Source organism: Sceloporus undulatus, chromosome 6, assembly GCF_019175285.1.
Source record: "Sceloporus undulatus isolate JIND9_A2432 ecotype Alabama chromosome 6, SceUnd_v1.1, whole genome shotgun sequence".
In the NCBI taxonomy this organism is placed as follows: Eukaryota; Metazoa; Chordata; class Lepidosauria; order Squamata; family Phrynosomatidae; genus Sceloporus; species Sceloporus undulatus.
This window is the reverse complement of record NC_056527.1, coordinates 106,980,598-106,998,185: the sequence shown is the minus strand read 5'-3', so window position 1 is coordinate 106,998,185 and position 17,588 is coordinate 106,980,598. Positions and strand designations below refer to the sequence as shown.

The following is a 17,588-nucleotide window of genomic DNA, read 5'->3' as shown; positions in this document are numbered from 1 at the left end:
TTATTATTATTATTATTATTATTATTATTATTATTATTATTATTATTATTATTTTCAATTAAAACATCAATAATAATAATAATAATAATAATAATAATAATAATAATAATAATAATAATAATAATAATAAATGCTTTATTTGTGTACCGCCCTTCTTCCAATCAGGGCGGTGCACAGCATAAAAACATATACAATATACAATATACAAAGGTAATAAACATCCATAAACAGAGAGATGACAGAGGATTAATAGGGGCTGTCCCTGCCAAATTGGGACCATTGGAGGGTATGCTTCTTGACCTGGGAAACTGCTGAGGGATTTCTAGAGTTGCAGTCCAAAAAACTAACTTCCCCAAACTCTTTGCTGAATGCACAAATGGACAGAAAATCACCGGTTCGTTCTGACAGGTTGTTAGGGTGCTCCAGCCAACGGCTTCAGAATCCCATATTTTTGCCGATGGCAATGAACACAAGCCATCGATCACATAAACTGTGAAATGGTGCCAGCTACCTTGGCCTGCCCTTTATAGAGCTGCCTGGACAGCTTCTTGTGAATTACATGTGTATGTAAGAATTTAAACATGTGCCATAACCATTCAGGAGCAAACTACAGGGTACACATAAATAAATGTAACAAAGCAGTTTTTATTTTTGTTTGGAATGAAAAGCAGCCTCAGGAAGCTTGATGGCAGAATGCATGCTCTTCTGACAGCCAGCCATTTTCTCTACTCAAAATCTCACCCAAATGCTTTTCATTACCGGTATTTAAAACATCAGCAACCACCCTGAGGCGTCTTTACATATTTATTTGTGAGGATAAGGGAATCAGTCTATTTCTGGTCCGTGTCAATTTTGCATGTATTTACCCACAAGCCTGCTTAGTTCTATTTGCATATTAGTCTGGTATTTTTTTTAATGAATATATCCTTCCAAAATACCCCATTGAAATGCATGTGTAATTATCTGTTTTAAAAGATATTCTCTCTCAACATCCATATTTCTAAACAAAGCTTCTCTCAAAAATATTTTTTTCAACTTATTTTGAACCCAGAAACTGTGTCAGAACATTCAGGAAATGCAAAATCCAAGGGAAAAACAATTGTTCCAGTTTACATTCAGTCCATGAGACATCGATCAAATCGTTTCATATCACAATTTGTAAAGGTAAAATGAATCAAATATCCACATTGGGAGGTATTGGGTAGAATGATACAGGAAAGGCTGTGTCATGAGATCATGGAGAAATTTTTAAGGTAAATTGGCACTTGGAAAATTATCTTTTTGGATCACAACTCCCAAAATCCCTAATCCAACAAAAAAAGGAACTTTTCCAAGCTCTGAAATAAATCAGTGGTCAGTAGACTTCAGGCCCTATGGAACTATTTTGTGGTTTGTTTGGTTTTACTAAATTTTATAACTAACTTTTCATTAAACCTTTTATTAAAACTTCAAGATCCAACAAGCAAAGTGAAATGGAAAATGGCAGGATAGGGAAATGGTGGATTTTCTGGGGCTGAGAGTGTGTGACTTGGCCAGAGTTACCCAACGAGTTTCCATGGCCAAGCAAGGAATCAAATCATAGTCTCCAGAGCCATAGTCCAACTCTCAAACCACCACTATGTGACACTAACTCTAGAAGTACCAACATGTAATATCTGAACTAGCCACTTGGGGGAACCAAGGAGCATTTTCCGGTATCTCCCAATGGCACAGTAGTAATAACACTGGTAATCTGTCAGAAATTAGCAATTCAACCAGTGATCTTTCTGCACTTCACCAATCGTAATAAGTCATGAAATGTTGGATGATGAGAGTAATAAGTACAGTATCTAGTTCATTTTTAAAGGAACATTCCAAGTTCTTATTTAAGATACCTGAGAGAACGGTGATCACAGCAGCAAAAGCGTTGATCTTGAGTCCATCAATGAAGTTGGCATAGTAGACAGCATCCAAGCACATCAGCAAGAACCCCACACTCAACAAGATGATATAAAGAAATTCGGAGGCAACAGAAAGCCATAATACCCCTGACAGATGGAAAGATGGACATGAGGATTAGCACTGAGGTACCAACTCTGGGTCCCAGAGTTTAATTTTTTTTTAAAATGTTGATATCTGCTACATGCCTTTGGAATTGAATAATATATTAGTGTGCGTATGTGCCTTCAAATCGCTTGCTGACTTATGGTGACTGTGGAATACTCAGAAGTGGTTTTCCCAGTTCCTTCCTCTGAAACACAGCCTACAGCACCTGGTATTCACTAGCGCTCTCCCATCCCATCAGGGCTGATCCTGCTTAGCTTCCAAGGATCTAGTACCTGAACTGGCAAAACCACCTCTGAGTATTTCTTGCTTAAGAAAACCCAATGAAATTCATGGGGTCACCATATGTCAACAGGAGACTTGAAGGCACATACATGCACAGATTCATAATATTGATTTATAAAAATGAGTATAATGTGACCTGTTTGTGGTGGGAAAATCTACATAACAGGCCTTTTTTTTATTCTCAGCCAGTGAAGCATGTAAATGGAGAAGAGGGTGATTTTCCTTCCTGTTATATATGACTATTGCAAAATACTTAGCAATGCATAATTTCATAATTTAAAATTAATTTGTTTACAGGAAATGGGTTTATAGTAAGCATATATCTTTAAAGGCACATTCTCACTATGAAGTACTGGCTGTCAAAACTGACTGGCAAATTCTAAATTATAAGAAGATAATTGAATCCTGTATTCCAAATGGAACAAATGAAATGACAGTTAAGATTACTGTTGCACCTTAAAGACCAGCATAATTTATCTATTAAAACTTGCTATCCTTAAAACTTGCCACAGGATTCTTCGTTGCTGCAATTGCTGACTGCTGACTGACATGGATACCACCCTGGAAATATACCATCTGCGGAACTTGAAGGTTTGACAGATGTTACATTGATATAACCGAAGTACAAAATTACTCAGCCTGAATCATTAATTTCACTAAATTCATTAGTTCCTACACTATAAATAACCCTTCCAACCTTGAAAGTACCATTTCTGATTTTCAATATTTATTGAGCATATATCTAACAGCGAACAACAGATGAAATACTGTATCCTAATATTTTATAGGTAGTGCACGCTCCTTGTAATTTAAAATAAATAATAATGGCTCCAGAGGAAAATTAATAGATAAAAGTTTATCTACTGTATTCGCTATCATTTTCCAGAATGTTTTGCACCTTTATTCTACCACATGGAGCAGGACATCAGGCAGGGAATTTATATTATGGCCCAACCCAATAACTGCCAGGGACCAGATTGCTTTTCACAGTTTATGGGCTTGACTTTACCCTTTTGGGAAGGGTTTCCATTGTGCACAACTATTTTCAATGTAGCAAGTCTTGTTTTCAGTCACCAGCCTCAGTTTAAGAATATTGTACAGGGCCAGCCCTACCATTAGACAGAATGTGATAGTTGCCTCCGGCAAAAGACAAGAAACAGAAGGGCTGGTGGCAAGACTGTGGGCACCACACACCCAGAGCTATGTCCCCCTTTGTTACTGCATTAAGGTAACTCATCACCAATATTAAGGTAAGAATCAGCTCCCACCCCGGATAGCTTTTGTACATGGAATAGGTACATGTGGGTACCATCTTGTCCTTTGCTTCATACAACAAGAAGTCTTGGGCCAGCCTGGTTAGGTGGGGAGAAAATGACTTCTTGTGATGGTGAAAAGTTGCTGTTGGTTAGACTACTAGACAATTCTTAGTGAGATAGATCAGTGGCACATGTCTCAGTAAAAAACAGTTGTTTCCCCATTTATTTTGAACTTAAAAAGCAACTTCTCTTGCTTTGACCTTCCAGAATCTCACCTTTTTCTGACTCTGGGGGCAGCTCGATGAAACTCCGACACTTCTCCTCTGGCATGCAAGGAACACAGAAGAAGACAATGGTAATTTAACCAGAACTAGCACTCTTCACAATCTCAGAGTAAGACAATGGTAAATTCACTCTGAACATTCCCCCCCCCCAAGAAAACCCCATGATAGGGTCACTTTTGGGTCCCCATAAGTCAAAAACAACTTGAAGGCACACAACAACAACAAAGTGCTAAACATGGCAACTCCATTCCAACATTTGTTAAGCTCCCTCCTTGTCTACCCCTCTAATGAAAGAGAATTTTTCATTTTTCGACTGTCCAGCCACTCAGCCTTGAAATATAATTGCCTCTAAAATGCCAGGCACTTTATCTACCTTATCTCAGGTAGAATGCACCCAGTAGAAACCCTATAATACACAAGACAAGCATGACCACATATGTGATGTCGTCCAAATGTCCCAGTTTGGGAAGGAGAGCCCAAGTCAATCCTTGGTCTTCCCATGTTCTCAAATGCTTTTATAATCTGGTTTCTCTCTTCCCATTTTCCCCCTTCATGCTATGCTTACTTCATTTGCTGCAAACTGAGTTCAACGTGCAAAGTTTCAATTAGCCCAGAGAAGAGAAAAGAGGGTGAAATTTTGCCCTTCCCATTCAGCTCATTTGGGTTTTTCTTTTCTTTTCCAGCTTTCCTAAATGCAGTATATAAATTCCATGATTTCTCTGCGTGAAACAGTTTTGTGTGTTTTTTCTCACAAATAACATTTGCCTACTTGTTGCCTGGCCACACCCTTTTGACTACACACTGATGGTCCTGGTTTTCATCTGTGAAATCTTGGAGGATATGTAAGGTTCTAGGTGGCATCAACTCATGAGACCTGGAACAGTGTAAAAGAAATGAATGAGAAACAGCATGGGATCCTAAAATTCCTACAAAGAAAAGATATGAACCATAACCACATCCATCCCTACTAATACTCAAAGTAAGATATCTCTTTCAGATATCTCTTTCTGGGATGCGGCAAGTGAGACAACCCCCAAGGCATTCTCCTTGAGCCGCCTGGACTTTTCCTTCTTGTTCAGGACAGAACTGTGTGCGTCACATAGCCTATACTTATGCACTAAACTAAACTCTGCTCAATTAACCATTGCACCTCAAGTGCTGGAGTTCAGTTAACTGCTTATGGTCATACCATCCTGAACATGCCCAGTCTCATCTGATGTCACAAGCTAAGTAGGGTTTGTGCAGCTAGTTCTTGGATGGGAGAGCCAGCATGGTGCAGTGATTTAAGTGTTGGACTCAGGAATCAAATCCCTGCTCGACCATGGAAACCCACTGGATGACTTTGGCAAATCACACTTTCTTTGCTTCAGAGAAAGGGAATGGCAAACTCCCTCTGACCAAGAAAACCCTGTGATAATTTCGCATTAGGATTGCTATCAATTGGAAACTGCCTGAAGGCACACCAGCAACTTGTAGATAGAACTGGGAGGGCATATTTTTTCTCTACCTTAGAGAACAAACCATTTTGAACCAGCCCTTGAATCCCTTATAATACACACATCATAGCTTGAAGAATGGAGTTTGTAAAAAGTGACTTGTTCTGATCACTGCTACTATAATTCTCTAGCTCATCTGAGAGATATTCTCCAAAAGGCTTTTTCCCTCTTGCCCAAGGCCTGTGGAAGAGATCTTAACACTAGTCTCTTCTTCCTGGTCTCATTTGAGAAAAGGATTGCCTATGAAGTGCTACACACCAATGGCACTACCTTTCTGGAATGGTAGGATTGCACGCCCCTGTGAGACAAGAGGTTGTGCTGATGGTAGCAAGGCTGCTGGTAGAGCCTTTCATGTATGGTTGTGGAAGCTGGACAGTGAAGAAAGCTGATAGGAAGAAAACCAATTCATTTGAAATGAACTGGTGCTGGAGAAGAGTTCTATGGATATTGTGGACTGCTAAAAAAGACAAATAAATAGGCCGTAGAGGATATCAAGCTTGAACTCTCCCTAGAACCCAAGATGACTAAGCTGAGGCTGTTGTACTTTGGATATATCATGAGAAGACATGACACACTAGAAAAGATTACAATGCTTGGTAAGATGGCAGGCAGCAGGAAAAGAGCTAAACCACATAACAGATGGCTAGACTGAATTAAGATGTCATAGCCTTAAGTCTACAAGGCCTGATCAGGTCTACTGATGATAGGATGACTTGGAAGTCTCTCATTCATAGGGTCACCATAAGTCAAAAGACAACTTGACAGTAGTTGACAACAGCAAAAATGAAGTGCTACACTGGACCCAAAGCCTCCAGACCTTTGAGTATAATCTCATACTTACCAGTACATTATTTTGGTGACAATGGTAGTTGCCAGCAGAGCCAGCGATGTCAATGTTTAGCATCCTTGGTCAGCTGTTAGAGGACCAACATCTCAAAGAGTTACAGTAACTTCTGTGTATACCTTGCCTTATACCTCCCTTAAAATATTTTCCCATCCTAACTGTGTCTAACTACTACTTAATATGAATGGAAACCTCTGGAGTGGGAGTGGATAATCTTGGCAAATTTAGGATTAATCTCTTGTACCATTCTTTTAAGAGGCTGTTGGTAGCATTTCCTTGGATCTGCACTAGGGTTCTGCTGGTATGTTTTTAAAAGTGAAAGACAGTGTGGTCTAGTGGTTTGAGCATTGCATTTTGACTCTGAAGACCAGGTTTTGAATCCCCACTTAACTATGGAAACCCACTAAATGACCTTGGACAAGTCACACTCTCTCAGCCTCAGTCAAACCCTTTGTGAACAAATTTCACCAAGAAACCCCTATGATAGGTTTTCCTAAGGATCACTTTAAGTAAGAACCAACTTGAAGGCACACAACAACCATTTTTTTTAAAAAACCCAGACCACTTCAGCAAACCATGCTCCTGTTTTTTTTTAATTAAAAACTTTTAAAAAGGAATAACGTTAGTGAAGACCCAAGAAATCTCCACAAACAGCCCCCTAAAATAATGGGTGTGGATGTGGCAAGAAGAACAAAACCTGTCAAAACCCACAGAGCCATACTGATATTGTGAGAACTTGCACTTCTTTAGACCACTCTGGAATTGCCCATAGGTTCCCCTAACTCTTCCAGAATGGCCCTGTCAGTCACATACAACAATGTTGTTGTCACTCCTTCTGAAAGCAAACTTAGCTAGGTGCCACCAACCAAAATGAGACTACAGAGATGCAAAAGGTGGAGGTATCAACTGGTTTGAGAAAAGAAGAGAACCCTAAGGTTTGAAGAAGTGTAAGGAAAAAATCATTAGATCACTGAAGTGACAGAAAACTCCAAAAGAACCCAATAAGCATTAAGCATACTCAGGAACACAGAACAAGGAGCATCTTTTGAGTGTGTGTGTGTGTGTGTGTGTGTGTGTAGATTATCCTGAACTAGGGAATTCCTTGACTAGCTGAAATTCTGAATAGGATCACTCTACACAACATTTTGTGTCTGTGTGTTGAGGCTGTGGCATGGCAAATGTCTTGGTACTAGTCCTTAATTTCAACTTGTTTTGCCAAGCTTGTCTTCCACCCTTCCCATTCCTGTCCTGTCCTGTAAGCCTTGTGGGTTTGGATCTGACAATATTAACAACATCTTCTCTGAAGATGCCAGCCACAGATGCTGGCAAAACATCAGGAATAAACTCTTATAGAACATGGCCCCCAAAACCCACAAAAAACTATGGATGCTGGCCATGAAAGCCTTTGACTTAACAATAACAACAGCTGCCACCACAATGGAATCTACTTCTTTGTAACATACAAGAATTTTATACCTCCATGATGTTCCTCACATGAAAGCCAGAAGCCTGTGTGGAAATAGCGGAAAGCGTACTTATCTTCGCCCGTCTCCCAGATGTACTGGACCACATGTGGATCCATAGTGACATTCCCATCCATTGTCTCATTGCTGTTGACAGGCACACAGTTCCCTTTCTTGACAGCCGAGAGGCAGGGAGGTTTTACTACCTTGTGGGTCCCTTCGCACCAATAACTGGTGCAGAAAGCCGACACAGAAAAGCAGAGGGCAAGAGAATTAAGACCCAAGGACAGCATTGAGCGAGACCTTCGACTTAACTTAATCATGGTCCTAGATTCCCAAGAGAAGGAAGGATTTGATGGTTTTGTTGCTTGAAGCCAAGCCTGAATGTTTCAGCTCACCTTAATTTCCAGAAAATCATGTTCTATGGAATAATTCTGGTATTTCCAAGTTTAACTATACAGCAGACATTTTTGAACAAATTTCTCCATTCGTAAAGCAAAAGAACTGCCTTCTTTGCGACCATAATTTTTGCCTCCTTATTAAGATGCGGTAGACTTTCCATTAAATATACCCACAGAAAAGTAGAAACTAACAACATGGAAATCCTATCAGTAGTGAATCTTAGCTTGGGGTTCTCTTATTGTTAGGGACTAGTAACTTTAAGGACTGGGAAACAGCTTCCTTCACACAGCAAAGAGACTTTAAGCCAAGAAGGAAGAGTGTGTTTGGAATCAAATCACCTACATTCTGCTGGATAGGAATTAAAGTTATTGAATTCACACAGAGAGGGGTAGGAGCCAATATTCTTTGACTCTCTAGATTATGATTGAAGGTTTGTGGATGGAGTAATTATTGACAAGCTGCTTAGTTTCTGCTAGGTGTTTTAAAGAAATCTATAAAGAGATCTTTAAAACACACACACTAATTGCTAACCCTTTCTCCTTTCCTTACCTTGTTTAGAAAAAAAAATCTCTAATAGTCTTGTTAAAAAGCAATTATAGCCCATTCACTGAGATTAGGCAATCTTTCTAATTAAAACCTGAAATCCCTTTAGATTTTTAAATGAGTGGTGATGAGTTTAAAGCCTAAGTCTCTAGAATCCCCTAAAGAGTTACATGTTTCCCTCTCCCACACATTACTTCTGCTAATAAAGCATCTTTTAAATGGGCAGAGGGACTTAACCTAACCTATCGTCCTCCCCACACACAGAAATGCAAGATGCTATGGTCTGAATCCTGCACAGGTGCCCTCAGAAATATACAACATTGAAATAATTTCAGTAAGTGAAAATTTCCCCCGGAGGGTTAGGTTATCAGCTTAAGAAATGTGGGTGCAAGCATTCTCTCACAGTTCAGGGAATTGTATAAAGAACCGATGCGTCTATCTTGAGGCACTCAGCAATTTGAGAGTTGCTGGCTTTGCCCTTTTGCTAGGAGGAAAAGTCCCTTGAGAACCTCCAACATACACACACACCCCTCCAAAATTGTTAGCATGTACAGACCTGGCAAGCTGCAAATTTTCTTAGGACACTCTGAGAACAGAGCAAAAGGTGACAAGCCCTGCTCTATCAAATAGTTTGCTGCAAATGTTGTGTTAAGTCAAACACCTCTCATCATGCATCCCTTTGGCTTCTAAACTAAGAATCTGTCTACCACAAATGGCAACCAGATTTTAGTGGTAGGCCAAGAGGCCCACAATTTCTTAGCCTTAAGGTTTAGTTTTCTAATCACCTGCTTGTCCCTTGTAGTAGAAAAACAAAATGAAACAAAAATTTCTTTTGCTCACTCTAAAAACCACTACCATCCTCTGAAACGTCTCTCCATTCCTATCTAGACAACTATATCACTCTTGCCAGCAGTTTCCTTCTGGCTCTCCAAAGTCTATTAGAAACTGTCTTCAGTCTGTCTGAATAGGGTTACACGCTTCTGCCCTCCACTCCCACACAGCTGTGTCCTTTGGGGATCAGACAGCTAAGAAGTCTGTTTGTTCGTCTTCCTTTAAGAATTATATCCTAATCCACTTTCCCTCTTGCACGAAGGAATCCAAGCTCTTCCCTTCTGTCCTGAATCCATTGCTGTCTCCCTTCAAAAATCACCTTCTGTTCTCTTACACAAGGTTATGGTTTTTCTTTGTCTTCTGAGCCTACACCACAATCACAACAAGGTAGAAAGGTGTCCCATTTGTGGTGTAAAACCTCTCCAATGGTTTGAGATGATCTGAGTGGAATAGCTGCCCCGAAAAGAATGAGAAAACCTACAAAGTTAATACAAAGGTGAAGAATTAGAGAGCTTTTAAAAATAGATGCAGGGAAATTAGGCAAGATTTATTTCTGGAGGCATAGAGCTCTGTCAAAGTGATCTGAAGAAAAGAAACTGTTTGTAACACAGGACAAGGCCTTTCAGTCTGTTGCTTCAGGGAGTCGAAAGACCGTATTCTGAAAAGCATCCAAAATGTCCTCCATTAACAACAGAAGGTGGTGATGTAGCTTCAATGCCTTTGCTTAGTGGCAGATCACCTGGTTCCATTCCAAATGATCGAAGAAGCAGAAAAGACCTGATGCTCGGGAAGTTTTGATTCCTTTTCGCTCAGAGATGGTTCGGTTTACAGTTTTGACAAGAAGGTTGCCCCAGAGGTATTCCGAAATGTGTCTCGGGTGTCACCTGGAGTCTCTCTCTCCATCAAAGATCAATCCCAAAGCATTCAGGAGAACCATATCTGGTGTGCCATTGTACAGGTTGCCCGGGGGTTTGTTTTCAGTGAAGAATGGATGCTGAGGAGATGCTGTTTCAAGGTAGCCAAGCTTCCATCTGGCAAGAAGATGCACTAGGAAGCACCACTCCCAAGGGCTCAATGTGCGCACTGTCAAGAATGTTTCCCAAATGCTGCACAGCAGGAAGAATCAGGAGGTTCCTTCCGAGCCGGCTGGTCTGAGTGGAGAAGTGGCATAAGGGCTGTGATAAATGAGCAGGCGGCGGAGAGCTCCGGCACCCTCCAGTGCAGCACAGTCCCCAGGGATTGGAATCAGGAGGAGAAGCACAGCAGCGGTGGCTGATTAAAAAACCTCTTCATTAGTGCCAAGGAGGTACCAGTGCCAAGTGCTGGGGATTAGCATCTAATAAACAGGAAGGGAGGGGAAAAGAAGGGAAGAGAAGCAGAAGGGAGAACATCACACAGAGCAGGACTTTGGTCTCCCCTTTTGCAATCAGCTGGGCTCCCAGAAGAGGATGAGAAATTGGATGGAGAGATGAGGGAGCAGCTGGGGTCAGAGGGAATGGAGTGGACAGAGGCAGAGAGAAAGAAAAAACCACTAAGGCAAGAGGGAGAGAAAAAAATAGAGAGAGTGCTGGACAGAGGGAAAAGCAAATTGTAGTGCAATGGAGGGATAATGGGAGCTTGGTCAATAATGGGTGGGAGACATGCATGTTAATGGATAGGTTGATCAATGCCACAGAGGGATTGTTATTTCGGAAGTGAAATTTTCCCCGAGACCCAAATCTTTAGCTTTTCATAGCCAGAAACAAAATATTTGCAGATGCTGTTGTTGTTGCTATTGCAGTTGTCACTACTATTATTATTGTATTTATATTTATGTCCGACTTTATTACATTTACTGTATATTTATCTATATCCCACAGATGTTTGTTTAGTTATTATTACAGCAATGTGGTTATGGAAGATATGGGTGAGCTGTAAGTTTTCCCAAATGTGGCCGCCTTTTGGGAAGATATTTTCCCTCTCCTCGCCCAAAATATGAAGTGGTATGAAAGTGAGGGAGGGCAAGTGCCAATATATAGATATAGATTGATGGACAGACAAAATGAAGAAGAATTTATTTGGGTGGGGGTAGTAGTTACAAGTGTGCAGAGAAGGAAGGGTGGACTGATGAACGGACCAAGAAATCAATATGTCTATCCAGAGAGAGAAGAGAACATTTTATTCTGTGATACATTCTAGCTTGATTTGGCTTTGTTTTAGTATACAATTCATTGTATACAATATCATTTAGTACACAATTCATGCACTGCTATTTTACATCTGGGCTGGTTTCTTCCCTTGCATATCCACCGCTGGGAGCCCACCCCATGTCCTGAGTCATCCCTGCCCCAAGTTCACAGTCTCTCTCTTTGGGGCCTCTGTCTTTTGGGATTAACTCCCAGCTGGCAATTCCAGCTTGTGTGTCCCTTTCATTAAGATCAACATGTTAGAGCATCAAACCACTTTCACCAAAGCCGCCGCAGACTTAAACACAGCAAAGTAATTAGAACAGAGCGAGGGGATCTAGCTGGATAGGCTGGAAGCCAGGACTCCAGGCTTCTAAATAAGAATTTTAAAAGTATGACTGTGGGGCTGCTGGAGTAGAACAGGAAGCCAAACAAGAGAAGGGCTCCTAGGCTCTTTGGGGAACACAGTTTAGTCATGGCCTTAGAGGTCTGAGGAACAGAACTAACACAGGATAAGGTGCCTGAATTTGGGGGACAGAAAAGAGAATTTCAGTGGGTGTAGCTTACCATCTCACAATGCCACAGAGAGGGGGGAGAAGCTGCAGCTTCAGCATGTGGTTTTTGTGTCTTTAAGTCACTTGTTGACTTATGGTGACCCCCTGAATTTCATAGGGCTTTCTCAGGAAAGGAATACTCAGAGGTGGTTCACCATTGCCTCCTCTGAATATATCTGACACCATACCCTCCAACAATGCCTATATGAAAATTAGGGCATATGTGTCTAAGCAACTTCAAATGTGGTCAAAAAGGCAAGGTATCAGCGAGGAAAAGCAAACAGGTTAGGAGAAGCTGCAGCAGTTTGCTTTTGCCTGAGTCTACAGGGAAGGACAAGATTCCACCACCGCCTCCCCTCTGCTCTCTGAGGTTGCAAACTACTCTTGCAAACTATTTTTTTTTTTGCAGTTTGAACTCAGTTTACTGCAAAAGAAGTAAGCCAGGCACAAAGGGAGGAGAGAGACATTTTAAAAACAGCTGAAAAAGTGGGACAACAGAAGATGAGTTGGGATTGTTCCCACCAAATTGGGACAGTTGGAGGTTTTGCTACAGGACCTCATCCAAATACTAACCATTTCTGTAAGAAGCTACTTTTTCTTGAGCAACTCAAGGGAGTTTATCACATGGAACGAATCTTGTGCAGAAACTAAATTTAAACTGAAAACAACCCGCATTTGCGGGTTGCTTTTCAGATGATGTTCAGGGTTAACCCAAACAGAAAGTTGAAAAAACCCGCATTTGCAGGATGTTTTTCAGACAACATTTGCGTGAAAGAGTAATAATGTGAAAATAACCCAAATGCAAAGTTGTCAAAACCAGTTCCTTTTTACTTTCACTAAGTAAAAAGGAGCTTTCAGTGTGGATTATTTTCACGTTATTTCTCTTTCATGCCAGCGCATCTAACAAACAACACCCGGTTTCTCCATGGGGTTTTACCAATTTGCCCTCCATGTAATAAACTCCAAGGTTTCAGAGTGCTTCCACCTGCATCCCTATCTTGACATGCCTGGATTAAATGCAGGAACGTCTGCATTCAAAGCAGGCACTCTGCTGTTCACTTGTGGCTTTCTCTTCTGTAATTCCCTCTTCTATTCATTTGTTTCAAGGGCAAGATCCATTGGTTATCCACCATTTCAAGAATACAAAAGAAATGGGGAAGGGTTAAAAATCCCTAGTAGAGCATGGGAAAATTACTTTTTGGAGTACTGCTGCCAGAATCTTCCAGTCAGCATGATCACTGAATAGAAGGATTCTGGGAGTTTTAATCCCAAAAAATGACCTTTCAAATATTCCCTTCAGTTCTTTAGGGGCCTTAATTTGGGAATGATAACAATGTATTGATTCATACAGTCAAAGAAGGAATCTCAAAGGCTACCTGGCCAAACTTTATGCTGAACAGATAATCCACGGCCAAAGCACCCCAACAGGTGTCCATTCATCCTCACTTTAAAAGCTTGGATGAAGGAGTCTACCATCTGAGCCAGCCTGGTGAACAGCTGGGGAAATTTTTGCATTTAGTGGACATCTTGCCAGTTTTGAAAGCATCATTCAGGTCTTGCCCAATATATGCCACCCCTGTGGAACATCAGAAAGCAAATTTGCATGATCATCTGTGCAGGAGTGCTTTAGATATTTGAAGGCAGCTATCATGTTGTCTCTTTTTCTAGTCTTCTCCAGGCTAAGTATACTTCACTCAATATGGTTCATTATCATTCCTTCCTCCAGATCTTGTGGAAATGATTTACACTCTGGTTTAAGTGGGGAGGAGAATATAACACGCACAGCCTACAAGATCGGGATGAGGCAGGGACATCCTACGTGATGGAAAAAGACCATTGAATGACCCACATTTGCTACATGGCATGGTATTGCTAGAAGCTGGTTTAACCCCTCCTGATTTGAAGGCCCAATCAGCAATAGTTGATAATGAAGTATTTCAAGGACAGAGCAGAGCTGTGGAGTGTGTGTCTCTGTGCTTTGGATCCAGGAAATCAAGAATGCTGAGAGTTGTAGTCCAAAAATGATGCAACTCTGTGATGGTGATAAAGTGGCTGTTTTTCGTGGTTACCTCAGACATTTTGCAAACAGGCTGAAAGAGACACAGGAATTTTTAACAGTTCATCTCTGGAGAAATCACATTCATGTAGGAACTGACAGTTCAGCTCAGGAACAAAGGCCAAGAAGGTCCTCTTCTCCAATCATGTGCAAAGGATTCACTTCACTGTGCATGTGTATGTATGTGTCTTCAAGTCACCTGTTGATTTATGGTGAACCCATGAATTTCATAGGATTTTCTTAGACAAGGAACACTCAGGGTGGTTTTGCCAGATCCTTCCTTTGGTAGTCTTCCATCCAAGTACTAACCAGAGCTGACCCTGCTTAGCTTCCAAGATCAGACCACTATGAGAAGCTAAAACCCAGCAACCATAGACATTTAAGAGATGACAAGGTAGATCTGGCGTTGGCCTTACTCCTATATCTTTAGCTCCATCCTGCAGAAATTTGGAAAAGGGATGCTTTTTCCAGACCAGAAGGTTAAAACAAATGGAAAAACCTCAGTTGCTAAATTGATATTTGTCAGCTGTTGTTAAAAATATGTTTCCCAAACACATTTTAGCACATTTTTGAGAAAGCCATTTGAACTTAATGAACAGTTGGGAAGAGAAGACCCTGTGTCATATAGGTCTGGGAAAGCTCAGGTTCAAATCCTCCCCACCATCCATCACAAAGCTCACTGAATGACCTACTTCATAGGGCTGTTGGAACAATAAGCAGGGAAAGAACACCATACAATTGTATTGGGGCTTTTTGAGGAAAGGAAAAGACATAAATGAAATACACCTGTCAATCATCCAGGAACAATTCCCTCATGAAATTTCTGTTTTGCAGAATTTGTCTTTTTGATTTGCTTTTTCTCAGTCCCATGTTAAAATTTACCCTTAAAGTTCTCCCATGTTTCTTGCTCGGTTCTTCTTCTCCCTTCCCCCTTCTCTTTCTCACAATCAGATGTGTCAGTCTAACACTACCACCAGCACTATCTGAGGACGTTATCAGACAAGGGAAATTGGAAGTATAATCCAATGGCAATTCGAACGCAATCATGGGGTTTAACATTATTACGTGATAGACTACCACACGCAATTTCGGGCAATGGGAAGTCAGTTCGAACGCAATTTGAATTCATGTAAATTATCTGAACTAGCAAATTCATGTGAATGCGTTCTGGCCCCACTTTCTTTTCATTCGAAATTTAGAGAAATTCCTCCTGTGTGATAAACTCCTGAAACAGGCCTGTATGCCTACATTTTGTGGGGCTTTCTCAGAAACCCATTTAAAAATAAATCTCAAAGGTTGGTGGGGTCAGTTGAGGGAATGGGAGCATGAAAATATAATTCCAGTAGATTTAGACCTCTGCTGCTTCCTCCAGAATCAGAAATTGAAATAATCCAAAGATCTAACCTCTCCTCGCAGCCCCTCCCATAAACAGCCCCATTTTGCAATAATAAAAGCATCAAAGAACACTTGTCAAGCACTCAGCCAAGCACTTTATTAATAATTATTTATTGTGACACAAGGTTATTCAATAAGTTTGTGTGGCTGTGCTTCTTTTTTTAAAAAACTGATAGGGAAAAATCAAATCGTTTGAAATGTGATGCTGGAGAAGAGTTCTATGGATACCGTAAACTGCTAAAAAAAACAAATGAATGGGTTCTAGAGCAAATCAAGACCCTAGAAACTACAGATGACTAAACTGAGACTGTTATACTTTGGCCATATCATGAGAAGACACGACAGATCAAAAAATGCAATAATGCTCAGGAAGGTAGAAGGCAACAAGAAAAGAGGAAGACACATTCCAGATGGATATACTCCATCAAGAAAGCCACAGCCCTGAGTTTGCAAGACCTGAGCAGGGCTGCTGATGATAGAATGACTTGGAGGTCTCTCATTCATGGGGCTGCCATAATAAGTTGACTTGAGGACAGCTAACAACAACAAAAACTTTCCAAAGTCACCTGCCCCATAGCCCAACCATCACTGTGAATTGCTGATTAAATAGTCAACATAGTAATTGAGTATTTTACATAACATCCTTTCAATACTCCCAGATTCATAAGTGTGAAATTATCCACTTTCTAAAATTTGTAAAGAAATTTAGAAAAACAGATCACAAATCTGTATAGCATACCCTCAAACTGTTCCAGTTTGGCAGGGACACTTCTGATTAATCCTCTGTCGTCCCACTTTTTCAGTTGCTTTTAAAATGCCCCAGTTTTTATCTCCTCCTCCCACTTTCCTCCTTTGTCTCCAGATTGCTTCAGTTAGCACTATAGTAGATTCAAATGTAGTTTGCACTCAATTAACTTAGCAGGGGGATAAGAGAGGAGAAGAGAAGGTGAAACCTTGCCCTTCCCAATAGGTTCAGGCAAAATCAAACTACTGCAGCCTCTCCTAGCTTGTGTATTCCTCTTCATGAATAATTTTTTTTCGTTTTGACCACACTCTGCTGTTTCTTGGCCACACATGTCCCATTTTTACTCTGTGCAATGTTGGAGGAGTCACTGCATGTGGCAGAAAAGAATAGAGGAGTCTGAGAAAAAAAGCCACTCGGAGACCTGTGCCAGTCTGGCAAATATAGGGATGTTATCTCTGGCCATAGAGAGAAAATGAAAAATTTGCAGGGATCCCTGAGAAATATCACTGTTTCCCCTGCAGTCAGAGCCAGAGGAGTATTGCACATACACACCAGTCTCCAAAACTGAGGGTTTATGTTCTTGTTTTTCAATCAATGACTGTTGACCACAAAGCCACGAGGGATGTCACAACCAGAAGCCACAAGAAGGATGAAATAAGGCAGGGAGAAGCACTTTTCTGCCAATGGGCATCTTGGTGGCAAGGCACACGCTCATGGAGAAGGTGTTCAGCAGAGGAATCGGAACCTGAAAGAAATGACATAGTTGGAAGTTGGGACCAGTATTTGACTACAGACGTCAGCAACAATCTATAATACTCCTTCTCTCCTCCCTTTATTACTTCATGGATCAAGTCCTGACACAAAAACAGGTTTTGGAACTGAGTTGGGGCTCAAATTAAGATTACCTGTATATACTGGACTATAAATCAACCTCATGTATAAGTCGAGGGCAGGTTTGGGGGCCAAAATTAGGGATTTTGATATGATCCATGGAGAAGTCAAGGGCAGTGGATGTCAGTCTTCTTTTGAGCTGTGGGGCACAATTTAGTTAACACTTGATTAAAACAATGTGTTGAAATAATAAATTTTATTTTGCTGTCTTTATTCCTTGTGGTCCATTCACATGATTGGTGGACATGCGCAGTTGTACCGATATGCTATGCATATGTAAAACAATCAATTGTGATATAATAACAATTCATTTGTGGATGTTTGTGAAACACCAT

The 17,588-nt window shown here is 40.8% G+C and overlaps 1 protein-coding gene across 1 annotated transcript in view; it reads right to left on the bottom strand.

Annotated features, from left to right (window-relative positions):
* Window positions 1-8,132, bottom strand: part of LOC121934967 (germ cell-specific gene 1-like protein) — a 12,703-nt gene extending 4,571 nt beyond the window's left edge. Inside the window, exons 1-3 of the mRNA XM_042475939.1 lie at window positions 7,685-8,132; window positions 3,860-3,907; window positions 1,875-2,027 (exon numbers count right to left, since the gene is read on the bottom strand). Coding sequence (XP_042331873.1) covers window positions 1,875-2,027; window positions 3,860-3,907; window positions 7,685-7,994 — 511 coding nt within the window. The 5' untranslated portion in view covers window positions 7,995-8,132. The remainder of the gene's footprint in view (window positions 1-1,874; window positions 2,028-3,859; window positions 3,908-7,684) is intronic.
* Between the last annotated feature and the right edge of the window lie 9,456 nt (window positions 8,133-17,588).